Source organism: Myxocyprinus asiaticus, chromosome 3, assembly GCF_019703515.2.
Source record: "Myxocyprinus asiaticus isolate MX2 ecotype Aquarium Trade chromosome 3, UBuf_Myxa_2, whole genome shotgun sequence".
Lineage (NCBI taxonomy): Eukaryota > Metazoa > Chordata > Actinopteri > Cypriniformes > Catostomidae > Myxocyprinus > Myxocyprinus asiaticus.
Window position 1 is genome coordinate 37527501 of NC_059346.1, and position 14437 is coordinate 37541937.

A 14437-nucleotide genomic window follows, 5' to 3' on the forward strand; every position below is an offset into this window, starting at 1 on the left:
CGCTGTCATCCAACAGGGGGCGGAGGAGCGGCTGAGGACAGGGTGCCGAAGAAGACTGTTTTCTTTTCTCTCTCTCTCCCCTCTCTCCGTCTCTCACAGATGTCCCATTCCATTTTGCGCTGCACGCACTGGCGCTACTACTGTCAACAACACAGATAAACGGTTTGGAAAGTTTGTGTTGACGCACCCGGTGTGCCCGTGTGCCCGGTGTAAACAGGATGTCAGCACCATAAACTATCAAACAGTCATGACATTTGAAATATGAATGGAACTGTTTACTTACGTTTTTGATCCAAGTGTTTTAACTGTCCCATCCTTCAATAACAGTTCCTTTACAAAGCTTGAATCGTATTATGACTGGTTCACAAGCAATCCACACTGATATAAGCCCAAAAAAAACGTGCAGTCCATGCTGAAATACGCTGAAGACACATCCAGTTTCTGGTATCATCCAGCACTGAAATACACATTGCCGGAAACGCATCCAGTCAAAGACATCCAACAGTCAAAGACATCCATCCAGCGCATGTTTTCATACAGCAGCAATTAAAAAATAGTGCAGATGGGTCTATGACGTGTTTGTGCTCAAAACAGCAATAGGCAGCAGCTGAATGACAGAGAATAGCTTCTCCTCTTCAGAGCTGTAACTTGACACAGCGTCTTTTAAATGCAGCCCGAGATATGTATCAAATGGTCAAAGACGTCTGTCTGTGTATGTTGAAATACAAAATAATGTAAAATAGTCCAGATGGGTCCCCTTCAGGAATAGTGAGGCCACAGTAGGCCTATGTCCTGCTGTCTCTCACTCTGAGTACAAACTGAAGCACCAGTGGGCGGGGCCAAGGGTGCAATGATTTTAAGAAGGCGTTAATGTTTTTTAGCTGTTGAGGCGGTCATAAATTAATGTACCCCAAGTGACGTAGGGTAGTTGCGGAAGTAGAGAAGAGGCATTTTGCTTTGTAAATATAGGGGTGTAATGGTTCACTCATCTCATGATTTAGTACAGTTCACGATACTGAACTCATGGTTCGTTTCGTTTCACGATTCTTTAAACTAAGCCTGAATCAAGAGAAGTTAAGTTTTTTTTTTTTATAATTATTACTACTTTTTAAACGGTTTGTTTCCTTAAAAATGTAGCTAAAAGTACTGTTCTTAAAAGCGCTAAATGATCCAGAGATGTACTGGGACTAAAAACAGCCCAGAACAGGGCAATGGTGACACCAAATGGAAATATTAGCTAATAATTCTGCTTACTGAAAATACGGAATTATGTTAGATAAATGTGTTGCTTACACACTGTCACTGATCACAGTCACTGTCACTAAAATAGTATTGTCTCTAATTACATCGAAATATTCTTTTCAAAAATACATATTTAATGGAAGTGCATGCTTATCCAGTTAAATAACAATAATTTACTGATGAAATCAAATCAGACATGACATTTGACATTAGGTTTATGTTCCCCCATAGCATTATTATACATAATATTCAGCATATAGTAGATTAATATGGCACTCTCATTAAACCTCTGTAAACTTTCATTTTCTCTCATGCTGTCATAACAGATCAGTCTCGCACTTCAAACGGACATTAGATCCCTCACGCTGAAAAAGTGCGTCTCTCTCCCACTCCCACTCCTGATTTCAGTTTCATTTTCTACTGTTTCAGACATAAACTCATCTTACAACACCTGTGGATGCTAGTGTGCAATTGTATTTTAGAGCTCCTTGTGCCAATGATGCAATTTCCATTTGTATGCCCGCGTTACGTAGCACGTCACATGTATTGGATAGAACAGATGCTAAAATAAACAATAATTTTTTTTTTAAACTGTCCCATCTCCACAATGTGCATCGTCACATTTTTGAACCGCGATGCATCATGCCATGATAAACCATTACACCCCTATTTGAATAAATACTTTTATTGCATTGGAGATAACGTTTTGAGTTTTGAAATGTACAGTATGTTTTTATAGTAGAAAGACCTTTTTGTATGTCAAAATACCAAGGAAAATGTTATTCCTCATGACATGAACCCCTTTAAGGTGTTATTCACAAATTCGCTTGAAAGATCCAGTCAGAATTTACTGTTATTTGGCTACATGGAAAACGTCATGGTTACTGGTGTAACCTCCGTTCCCTGATGGAGGGAACGAGACGTTGGTGTCGATGTAGTGACACTAGGGGTCACTCTTGGGAGCCCGAGACACCTCTGGTCTTTGATAAAAGGCCAATGAAAATTGGCGAGTGGTATTTGCATGCCACTCCCCCGAACATACGGGTATAAAAGGAGCTGGTATGCAACCACTCATTCAGGTTTTACGCTGAGGAGCCGATATAAGGTCCGGACATTTCAGCGGGTAGTTCAGCGTTGTGGCAGGAGGGACCAACGTCTCGTTCCCTCCATCAGGGAACGGAGGTTACACCAGTAACCATGACGTTCCCTATCTGTCACTCACTCGACGTTGGTGTCGATGTAGTGACACTAGGGGTCCCTATACAAAATGCCACAAGGCTGAACTGTGTTACGTGAACTGGCGGTGTGTGGTGGGCAGACTTGCTGTGTGCCTCATAGCCAGCACACCAGGTCGACACGTAACCTCCCCCACACAGTTATGAGTGTCAAACAGCCCTTTTTGGGGACAAGTCGACTACCCAGAGATAGAGACAGGCTTAACCCAGTCGTGGCCTCTTTCCCCTTCTCTTTTTCCACTCCCTAAAAGAGAAGGGGGATTATCCGACTGGGCAGCCAGGTCTAGTCGGGGGGTGTCCCTTACAAGGGGAGGACACCGCGGAGACCACACCTCGCCCCAAGAGAGGGGGGGATATTTAAGTGGAAGAATACATCACATGGTCTTTCCAACCAAGGTAGATCCTGCCCAATGGGGGAGGAGTTACTACAACATGGAGACTGGGGCAGAGGGGCTCTGCCCAAGGAAGACGCAGTTTGCCAGCAGGGAAATGACTTAGCGGAAGATATAGATTGCATGGGGTTAGCCTTACAGGGAACCGCCACATGCGGAGCACCTACCCCAGAACTGGGCTCTTAGTTAGCACGTGTACTGGGCCGGCAGCGAGTCTCTCCGAAAACTCGACTGCCACAGGGCTCGGAGGAAGTCAGCCAGGGAACAACTTTTGTGAACACTACTGGGAATTAACAGCGCACGTCTTCAGATCAAAAGGAGGTGGAAGGCGCTATGTGCAAGCGATACACCCGGCTGGCTATCCCGGGCTTATCCGCTTGTGTTGCGTGCCACTACCTGGGATGAAACCGGTTCCACCCGGAGGTTGTAGAACCTTGCAAAGGTGTTGGGTGTTGCCCAGCCCACTGCTCTGCAAATGTCTGTTAGAGAGGCACCTCTGGCCAGGGCCCAAGAAGCCGCTACACCACGAGTAGAATGGGCTTGTAGCCCTACCGGGGGCGGCATGTTTTGGGCGAGATATGCCATAGTTATGGCGTCAATGAGCCAGTGGGCGATCCTCTGCTTGGAGACAGCGCTTCCTTTCCGCTGTGCACCAAAGCAGACAAAGAGCTGCTCAGAGACTCTAAAGTTCTGCGTGCGATCCAAATAGATGCGTAAAGCGCGCACCGGACACAGCAACGACAGGGCTGGGTCTGCCTCCTCCTGGGGCAGCGCTTGCAGGTTCACCACCTGATCCCTAAAAGGAGTGGTGGGAACCTTGGGCACATAGCCCGGTCGGGGTCTCAGGATCACGTGAGAATAGCCCGGACCGAACTCCAGGCACGTTTCGCTGACAGAGAACGCTTGCAGGTCACCTACCCTCTTGATGGAAGTGAGCGCCTTAAGCTTGGCTGACTGCAAAGCTCAAAGGGGGCTCTCTGTAGACCCTGAAAAACTACAGAGGTCCGATGAGGGAATAAGGCGCGGCCTGGAGGGATTCAGCCTCCTGGCGCCTCTTAGGAACCTGATGATCAGATCATGCTTCCCTAAGGACTTACCGTCGACTGCGTCGTGGTGTGCTGCTATGGCAGCAACGTACACCTTCAAGGTGGAAGGGGACAGCCTCCCTTCCAACCTCTCTTGCAGGAAGGAAAGCACTGATCTGACTGCATATCTCTGGGGGTCTTCCCGACGGGAAGAACACCACTTAGTGAACAGACACCACTTAAAAAGGCATACAGGCGCCTCGTAGAGGGAGCCCTAGCCTGAGTGAACATGTCTACCATCACAGGTGGGAGACAGCTTAGGTCTTCCACGTCCCGTCCAGGGGCCAGACATGGAGATTCCAGAGGTCTGGGCGCGGGTGCCGGATGGTGCCCCTTCCCTGAGAAAGAAGGTCCTTCCTCAGGGGAATTTGCCCGGGGGGAGCTGTCGCGAGGAGCATGAGGTCCGAGCACCATGTCTGGGCGGGCCAGTAGGGTGCTTACCAGGACGACCTTCTCCTCGTCCTCCCTGACCTTGCACAGGGTCTGTGCAAGCAGGCTTACTGGGGGAAAACGCATATTTGTGAATGCCAGGGGACCAGCTGTGTGCCAGCGCGTCTATGCCCAGGAAGGCCTCGGTCAGGGCGTACCAGAGTGGGCAGTGGGGAGGATTCTTGGGAGGCGAACAGGTGCACCTGTGCCTGTTGAATCGACTCCAAATCAGCTGGACCACCTGAAGGTGGAGTCTCCACTCTCCCTTGAGGGTAACCTGTTGTGACGGTGCATCCGCCGAAGTGTTGAGGTTGCCCAGGATGTGAGTGGCTTGCAGCGACTTGAGGTGCTGCTGACTCCGTTGGAGGAGATGGCGGGCGAGTTGTGACATACAGCGGGAGTGCAGACCGCCTTGGCGGTTGACATATGCTACCGCTGTCTGTCCGAACTAGCACGTGCTTGCCCTGGATCAACGGCCGGAACCTCTGCAGGGCGAGCAGAATTGCCAGTAACTCGAGGCAGTTGATGTGCCAACGCAGCCGCGGACCCGTCCAGAGGCCGGCAGCTGCGTGCCTGTTGCCAACAGCGCCCCAGCCCATTTTGGAGGCGTCTGTCGTGACCACGATGCGCCTGGAGACCAGTTCTAGGGGAACATCTGCTCGTAGAAACGAGAGGTCAGTCCAAGGGCTGAAAAGATGGTGACAGACCGACGTAATGGCCACGTGGTGTGTCCCGTGGCGCCATGCCCGTCTCGGGACTCAAGTCTGGAGCCAGTGCTGAATCGGCCTCATATGCATCAACCCGAGCGGGGTGGCCACCGCCGAGGATGCCATATGCCCCAGGAGCCTCTGAAAAAGTTTCATTGGAACCGCTGTTTTCTGTTTGAACGCCTTCAAACAGGCCAGCACTGACTGGGCGCGCTCGTTCATAAGGTGCGCCGTCAAGGAGACTGAGTCCAACTCCAAACCGAGAAAAGAGATGCTCTGAACCGGGAGGAGCTTGCTCTTTTCCCAGTTGACCCGAAGCCCTAGTCGGCTGAGGTGTGAGAGCACCAGGTCCCTGTGTGCGCATAACACATCTCGAGAGTGAGCTTAGCCAGTCGTCGAGATAGTTGAGAATGCGAATCCCACCTCCCTTAATGGGGCAAAGGCAGCCTCTGCGATCTTCGTAAAGATGCGAGGAGACAGGGACAGGCCGAAAGGGAGGACTTGTACTGATACGCCTGACCCTTGAACACGAACCGCAGGAAGGGTCTGTGTCGAGGAAGGATCGAGACGTGAAAGTATGCATCCTTCGGGTCTACCGCCGCGAACCAATCTTGATGCCGGATGCTCGCTAGAATGCGTCTTTGCGTCAGCATCTTGAACAGGAGTCTGTGTAAAGCCCGGTTCAGTACCCGCAGGTCCAAGATTGGCCGCAACCCACCGCCTTTTTTCGGTACAATGAAGTAGGGGCTGTAAAACCCTTTCTTCATCTCGGCAGGAGGGACAGGTTCTATCGCGTCCTTCCGTAGGAGGGTAGCGATCTCCGCGCAAGGTAGCAGCGTTTTTGTCTTTCACCAAGGTGAAGTGGACACCGCTGAACCTGGGCGGATGCCCGGCGAAGTGAATCGCGCAGCCGAGTCGGACGGTCCGGACCAGCCCTCGTGACGGACTGGAAGGCGCAAGCCATGTGTCCAAGTTCCGCGCAAGGGGGACCAAAGGGACAACGTCATCGGATGTACCGGCAGGTGGGGCCTTGCAGTGGGGCGGAGCTCGAGGTGCCACACCACGTCGTGGCCGTGCTGAGTCCGAGGACATCGAAGCACTTACCTGGCTCCTTGTGACCACCCCCGGAACAGCCTGGGACGGGGGAGGAAGAGGCCTGTCCTCGTGACCCGTGGAGACTGTCACATCAGGGGCGGATTTGTGCCACAGCTGGGCGCTCAGGGCGGGAGACCGCCGCTGGAGTGCCAACCTGCCAAATGGAGTGGTGGACGGTGGTCGTGATGCCAGCCATACACACCGGATACGTGACCCAGTGAACAAGGAAACCACTCTTGCTGAGCTCTTGAGTACTGCAGCCACTTGGGCATGCAGCGCAATTAAATGCAAAAGGTAACAAAAAGATGAAGATCTGCTTACCAGCTCCAGAGCAGCAGGTTTAGTTGTCCCTGGGTCACCCGTCTCAAGGGCGCTTTGAAGCCTTTCACGGGTTCTGGGCAGCCGCGAGACGGGTGGCGTCTGCTTCCTGCGGTGGCCACGCCGGGGCCAGGCCGAAGGGGTGGGCTGCGGCGGAGCCGGTGCAGTCACCGCAGGGGGACGCCCTTGGCGATGAGTAGATGGGGTGCGGGATCTTGAGCTGCGCCGGGGCAGGATATGCCTGCTAGCATCCATCTACTGCTCTACCATCGAGAACTGCTGGGCAAAGTCCTCGACGGTGTCGCCGAATAGGCCCGCCTGGGAAATGGGGGCAGCAAGGAATCGTGTCTTGTCGGCCTCACCCATCTCGACCAGGTTGAGCCAAAGGTGGCGCTCCTGGACCACTAGTGTGGCCATCGTCCGCCCGAGAGACCGCGCCGTGAACTCCGTCGCTCGGAGAGTGAGGTCGGTCACCGAGCGCAGTTCCTGCATCAATCCCGGGGCGGAACTACCCTCGTGCAATTCCTTTAGCGCCTTGGCAGACTTGCAGGAGAGCCATGGCGTGCAGGGCGGAGGCGGCTTGTCCAGCGGCACCGTAGGCCTTGGCCGTCAGAGACGACGTAAACCTACAGGCCTTGGACGGGGGCTTTGGGCACCTGCGCCAGGTAGCGGCGCTCTGCACCGCGAGCGCCTTTATCCACCGGGGGATTGCCGAATAACCCTTGGCCGCCCCACCATCGAGGGTAGTGAGGGCGGGGAAGCTGAAAAGATCGGGACCGGGCAGTAAAAAGTGCCTCCCGCGACCTTGTCAGCTCTTCATGCACTTCCGGGAAGAAAGGAACGGGGCGTGGCTTTGAGCAGCACCGTGAGCCCAGGAACCAATCACCGAGCCATGAGGGTTCAGGGAAGAGCGGTGAAATCCACTCTAACCGACGCTCGCGGCTGCCCGGGAAAGCATGTCGTCATCTTCGCGTCAGCCTGTGACTGGGCGATCGACCCCGAAGGGAGGAGCCCAGCTGAGGCTTCCGACTGGATGAGCCCGCTCTCCGATGCTATGCTCGAGAGCTCATCACTTTCACTGGCTCCGAATAAGAGGTCGAACTCGCCGTGAGACGAGCCGGCGGACTCACCGGAAGCCCGATCGGGGCAGACGAGCGTGCTGGGGAATGGGAGGTCCGCGGGGGGATACCCGGCGGAGGCGGTCCCATTGGGGTCCCCAAATCACCCCCAGTGCTAGCCGCGCTGGCCTCAAACCCGTGGGTAAAAGGACCGAGGCGGGAGCCTCTGGGGTGGCTCGCTTTCTTACGAAGGCGAGCCGCGACCGCAACGTTGCCATGGACATATTCTCGCAATGAGAACATGACCATCCACGAACGCTGTCTCCGCGTGAGCAGTGCCCAGACATGAAATACAGTGATCGTGATCGTTAGAAGGCGAGAGATAACGAGCACAACCAGGAATAACACACAATTGGAAAAGCATCTTTAAAAAGACTCGTCTTTAAAAAGACGTTCCGTGTGTGCGCTCTTTTAGAGAAATATATACTCTTTTAGAGGGGAAAAATGCTCTTTCAGAAAATATACTCTCTAGTTTTTCTGCCGAAGCACCCAGGGGCATTCTCTGCAGTGCACCAGTGCAGAGGAGGGAGAAGCCACTGAAATGCACCGTCAGATCCAGCAGAGGTGAATGAACAGTAGTATTCAGCTCAGTGAGCATGACCGTTCGGCTCCGAAGAGAAAATCTGAATGAGTGGTTGCATACCAGCTCCTTTTATAACCGTATGTTCGGGGGAGTGACATGCAAATACCACTCGCCAATTTTCATTGGCCTTTTATCAAAGACCAGAGGTGTCTCGGGCTCCCAAGAGTGACCCCTAGTGTCACTACATCGACACCAACGTCGAGTGAGTGACAGATAGGGAACAGTGACCAATACATTCTTCAAAATGTCTTCTTTTGTGTTCCAGGGATGAAAGAATGTAATACAGGTTTGAAGTAATATTAGAAAATTCTGACAGAATTTTCACTTTTTGATTAACTATACCTTTAAAACGTGTAATAAGCATATTGTGGAACTGAGAGATACATGAGAAATTATTGAAGGTTCCCAGTTGTTATTATTATTAATATGAGCTATGATCAGAAGTTGTTATTATATAGAATTAAAGGATTTAGTTGACATTGCACTTTAACAAACTGTTTGAAAAGGCCACACTGCTTTTTCCCAGTGATTAAATCTGTTAAATGATGTCAGTCAGCGGTGGTGCGCATGCCACAGCAGGTTCGATAGAAAGCCAACTGATATATTTACAGTCTTTAGCCCATTAATTGCTACCTGAAGTTGAAAAAACACACACCAGAGTATAACAGGGTGTTTTGGCTTTATAATAATGAAACAGTATATTTTTGGGACTAGAATGGCACATTGGCAGAAAATGGCTTTGGCATATTTGTCACTTTTTTTTTCTTTTTTTTTTTCAGGAGAGAGACAAAAACTGGAACAGTGTTCTGTTCTTCATTGCTCTGAACACTGCAGAAGTCATAAAGTACAGAACTTGTATTTTGTTGACAGCATACATTTATTATGTTCCAAATGGGTTTTGAACACTGCACACTCTGTCGTCAACTGACATTCATTGGGACATTCCAGACAGAGGCCTGGACTCGCATTGAAATTCTCTCCAAAATGACCATTACACAAGGGAACAGTTCCAAAACTTTAAAGACTGTGATCCCTAAATGCTTTCAGAGTTGTCATTAAAAGTTATCCCATGTAGCAGGGAATACTGCACTGGGATGACCACTTGAAAATTGACTGCATCCTAAAAGTCTTGATCCTATGTCCGCAGCCTCTGGTTGTTGCAGTGGTTTCAGGAGGACATAATACTGGCTGAACTCATCTTTAGGGACAGTTGCACTGTTGCACTTGAAGTCTTACATTTCACAAATGCAGTGCTTCACCTGTACTGTTACAGTGGCTTTGGTGTGGCCCCAATACAAAATCCATAATTTTTTCCAAATAATAGTCCCAATACAGCTATAAATGATTCATAATCACAAACAGCTGTGACCCAGGTTCAAATGCTGTTTTACGATTACATACATGGCAATTACACTGGTTAGGAGGGCTTGTAGCCCTAGAGAACATTGGGTTATGTGCCCTGACTTGAGTCTGTCAAAATCAGTGCTTCACCAGGTGCTTTTTGAAAAGTTGGATGTGTAGACAATGGGGAAAAGGAAATTAAGTAGATCCTGTGACTCTTATTGAAATATCAAAATAATATACTAAATGCAGGGCTCAACAATATGGATTTTTCTCTGCTTGCCCAGTTTTTCATTTCACATTTTCACTGAATGTAAGAAAATAAAAAATAAATGTATTTTGTGTCAGTCAGATAGTGTCAAAAATATATTTATAAATGTCATTACATGTTGTTTACTTTAACCTCCTGAGACCAAGCGTGACAGCTGTTTGCATTTTACATTTCCCTTTTTGATTTGTAACTAAACTAAACAAATTTTATTATTATTATTATTATTTTTTATTTAATTCTAGAGCAAATAGTTTTCCTAAAAATGTATGTCAGTTTACATTTATGGCAACGGGACTAAGTTGTGAAATTTTAAGTAATACCAAGCTATAGAAAGTCAGATTTTTAAAAATCAAATTGTTTATTATGTTTCCAGGAGTGTTGGTTATTCATGTTTTGAGACATTAAATCAGAAATTAGCATAATTAATTAAACATAATTAAATTAATTAAACATGTTAAGTGGTCCCAACATCATCTGCAGCCTGACACTGAACTTTTGGTCGGATTTTAGGAGTTAGCTTAGCTGCACAGGAAAGCAATAGGATGCTCCCTTTCTCCCTATTTAGTGAATGACTGTCTGTCCAGTGTGCTGTCTGTCTGCACTGGTCTCAGAACAGTTCGAAATGCACCTTATTTTTATCCTAACTCCATATAAAGCCCCTGAAAGCAACATTTTTCAGCTTTTGGATTAACCCATTGATTTTCAATGTGATAATGCACGGTAAATATAGGATTTCTAAGAAAGAAGTATACATTACTGTGTTTAGCAGCGTGGAGTTTTGCAATAAATCGCTCAAATTTAAAAAATGGCATATCGGATGAAACTAGACACTCTAATCTTTCAAATCAAATAGATTTCAATGTAAAAACTTAATTAGGTTTCCTACCAGATGTAGTTTTGTTGGCATTTCTCCCAAAAACAAACTCCGCTGTGATCGGCACCATGCTGTTTTGTCACATGACTCCGTATGTCGAAAGTTTGACCCTTGACCGACTTCCTAGAGACTTGTGAACTGAGATCAGTTCAGTTTTAATTTATTTAAATTATGTGTTGCATATAGCAAAGTCAAAATACAATGTGCACGAGGTTAAAAAAAAAAAATGAACAAATTATTTTTTTATTTGCATTAATAGCTAAAAACTTAGCCTAACACTGTACAGCTGTAAATTATTTTGCTGAAAAAGGATGGCATACAATTCAAAACAATACTGATTTGTTTAGAAATTTCAACCAGATCTAACTTATGCTTCCAAGACTATCACAAGTCATTCTCGCACTTTCAACAAAAACTCATCTATTTTAGCCAGCTAGTAGTAGTGACAATGCAGCATTGGCCCAACAGGGCAAGTGACAGTTCCATCAAAACTGGCCTGAAATCGTTCTGGGCCAGCGGGCCATCCTTATTGTTGAGCCCTGAAACAGCAAGAAACAGGAATAAAAGTATATAGGTGGCACAGGTTTGCTCTTATGTGAGAACATTTGGTATATTCATTACTACTTACTGGGGCTTGGTAGGTTTACTGGGGTCAGGGCCTGGTATGCACAATACATGTCCAATATGTGAAGCATTCTTGGATGGCGTGAGTGTGTAGGATAAGCACTTGGATGTTGCACACATGGTCCTTACACACAAGCCCACTTATTGCATTTTAAGATGATGTAAGAGAAAATGTGGTGTTGATCATAGTTGGCTGTGGACTGCAAGAAGGGTCCGTGATTGTTTTACACTATGAAAGTTCAGGGGTCTCTATTGACATATTGATGTTCCTTTTTCCATTTTACTTTCAAGTTTTACATGCGTCATCTTGAATCGCTGTCGGCATGACCTTGATAAGGGTTTAGGACATTTTGTCACAATCTGGTTTTAACAAAAAAAATTTAAACTTAACCATATCACTAGTTTCTGAAATATGGACTGCTATGTGTTTTTCTTAACACAAGAGTAATTTAATGATTTATTTTCTCTCCTTTTCAGGGCAATATTTGCATATGAGGGAGCGACCAACAATCTTAAACTCTTTGATTCAGGAGGTAAGAGCTCTAAACCATGTCTCCTCATCTACTAAAATTCTGTACAATGCTTAATAGAAGTAAAAATCCCATTCATTTCCTTTATTACTATTAATTTTCACAAAAAATATCACTAATTATTTTTAGTGATAATAATATATAAACCTTTAAGACAGATCTACAGTACCATTAACCCTGGGGGTTTAGGCGATGATTTATGCTTCTGGAGAAGCCATAAGTCAGTGTGATTTCAGCTTAATGAAGTAAAAAAAAAAATTATATTTATATTTAAAATTATATTTAATCATCAAATTCCTGTTGAATAACAAAACTACCCATAATATTTAAGAGATTTCCACCAATCAGAGAAATTGTGTTGACATGAAAGCATGAATTGTGGCAAAAAAAAGAAAAAGAAGCTGAACAGTCACCGGCGACTGCGATAAATATATATTTTACGAATTACGTAATCAAGTCAGTTTCTTTCATGCTTCATGAGATGAATAGTTAATTGCCTCATAAAATAAATGTTTTCAGATTTTCAAATACTTTTTTGCTTTGAAAGTTTGTGGTGTCAAGTAATGTTGTGATTCAGTTCCGAGCTGTTGTTTGGTTCATGGCTTATTGAAGAGCTTTTTGAAATATGAATTTGCTATTGGAGAAAATGAATGAAAAAAAATACCTCTGGAAACCAAGGCCACTGAAAAAGTGGGCAGTGACTGTTGTGCTCTATTTGAGCCAGTTTAAAAGCTCAGTCTTAGGGCAGTCATGCGACATTCAAGTGTGAAATGGTTCTAAGTAGAGAGGGTTACCAGTTAAGGCTGAGGCTGCCAACACTGTTCCTCTTAATATCAGATGAAGAAGAAAAATCTTGCTTGAGTGCAGGAGAATACTGATACTGTTTTTTTAATCAGACCTTGTGAAAGTATGAACGTTTTTCATGGCCTCAGATTCATTTTCTTTTAGGCGGTTATTATTTAATGAAGAAAATTTGGAACTCTTTAATTTTGTGCTTTTGCCCTCCCCCTTTAAATCTCTCCCATCTGCCAGCTGGAGGTTTGATGGAATTGGTTGGGAAATTTCATAACAGCAGGCCCATGTATGGACTCTGCAGGGTGGGACTGACAGAAACAGGACAACCACAGATTGTCATGGTCTGCTGGGTAAGTTCATAAACAGAACAAGTACCTTAAATTAGTTGTATCCTCACAACCATACTGTAACAAATAGGGGAGACCGGGGCTAGTCCTCAGGATAGGTCTATTATATTTAAAATACAAAACAGTTCATGAAACAGCAAGAATGTAAAAGTCTATGTACAAAATTATCAAATCATTGTTTTGGGTAACAAATATTGTAATTGATAAATTGTATACATTTCTGACATTTAAAACAAATGTGACAACCTGCCCAAATAAAATTGTGACAACTTTCCCCAACCTGACATTTATGAAATATAAACCCATCTTGTCAAAGAACACATTTCAGCCTTTCAGTTAAAATGTATTCAATATATAGCTGACCCTGGTCTGAAGTAATGCCAGTGTAATTTGATTGTGTTCACATGTTTACCAACTGCTATTAGAAAAATATGATTGTATTAGAATTTGAGTTTGAAGAATATAATTCATATAAAATATTTTAATTTAAGAGGGTTTTAAACTAGTTTAAAACCAACATACAAAACCTCTGCTAGAGAAAACAAATGTGTAATTGAACTTTTAACTCATAACCTTATAGTTGGATATATATGTAGATATATCCCAACTTCCCCATTTGACAACTAGCCCCAGTCTATATATTTTAACAGTATATATATATATATATATATATATATATATACAGTTGTGCTCAAAAGTTTGCATACCCTTGGAGAATTGGTAATATATGTACCATTTTTAAAGAAAACATGAGTGAGAAGGCAAAACACGTTTCTTTTATTTCTTATGGGATTCATATTCAACTGTAGGTTATAACAGAATGGCACAATCATAAAACAAAACATGGCAACAAAGAAAAAAAATGAAATGACCCCTGCTCAAAGGTCTGCATACCCTTAGTTCTTAATACTGTGTATTGCCCTCTTTAGCATCAATGACAGCGTGCAGTCTTTTGTAATAGTTGTCTATGAGGCCCCAAATTCTTGCAGGTGGTATAGCTGCCCATTCGTCTTGGCAAAATGCCTCCAGGTCATGCAAAGTCTTTGGTTGTCTTGCATGAACTGCACGTTTGAGATCTCCCCAGAGTGGCTCGATGATATTAAGGTCAGGAGACTGTGATGGCCACTCCAGAACCTTCACCTTTTTCTGCTGTAACCACTAGAGGGTCAACTTGGCCTTGTGCTTAGGGTCATTGTCGTGCTGGAAAGTCCAAGAGCGTCCCATGCACAGCTTTCGTGCAGAAGAATGCAAATCGTCTGCCAGTATTTTCTGATAATATGCTGCATTCATCTTGCCATCAATTTTCACAAGATTCGTGCCTTTAGAGCTCACACACCCCCAAAACATCAGTGAGCCTCCACCATGCTTCACAGTGGGGATGGTATTCTTTTCACTATAGGCCTTTTTGACCCCTCTCCAAACATAGTGCTTATGGTTGTGACCATAAAGCT

The 14437-nt window shown here is 45.7% G+C and overlaps 1 protein-coding gene across 6 annotated transcripts in view; it reads left to right on the top strand.

Moving 5' to 3' along the window:
* The window catches only part of LOC127424501 (drebrin-like protein B), an 82051-nt gene that overhangs the window by 38873 nt on the left and 28741 nt on the right, over positions 1-14437 (top strand). For 4 of the 6 annotated variants that reach the window (XM_051669790.1, XM_051669801.1, XM_051669810.1 and 1 more), the window contains exons 2-3: positions 11792-11847; positions 12877-12989. The exons of 1 other annotated variant lie outside the window; for it this stretch is intronic. In XM_051669790.1, the coding sequence (XP_051525750.1) occupies positions 11792-11847; positions 12877-12989 (169 nt within the window). The remainder of the gene's footprint in view (positions 1-11791; positions 11848-12876; positions 12990-14437) is intronic. One more of the 6 variants, XM_051669825.1, reaches the window with a different exon arrangement.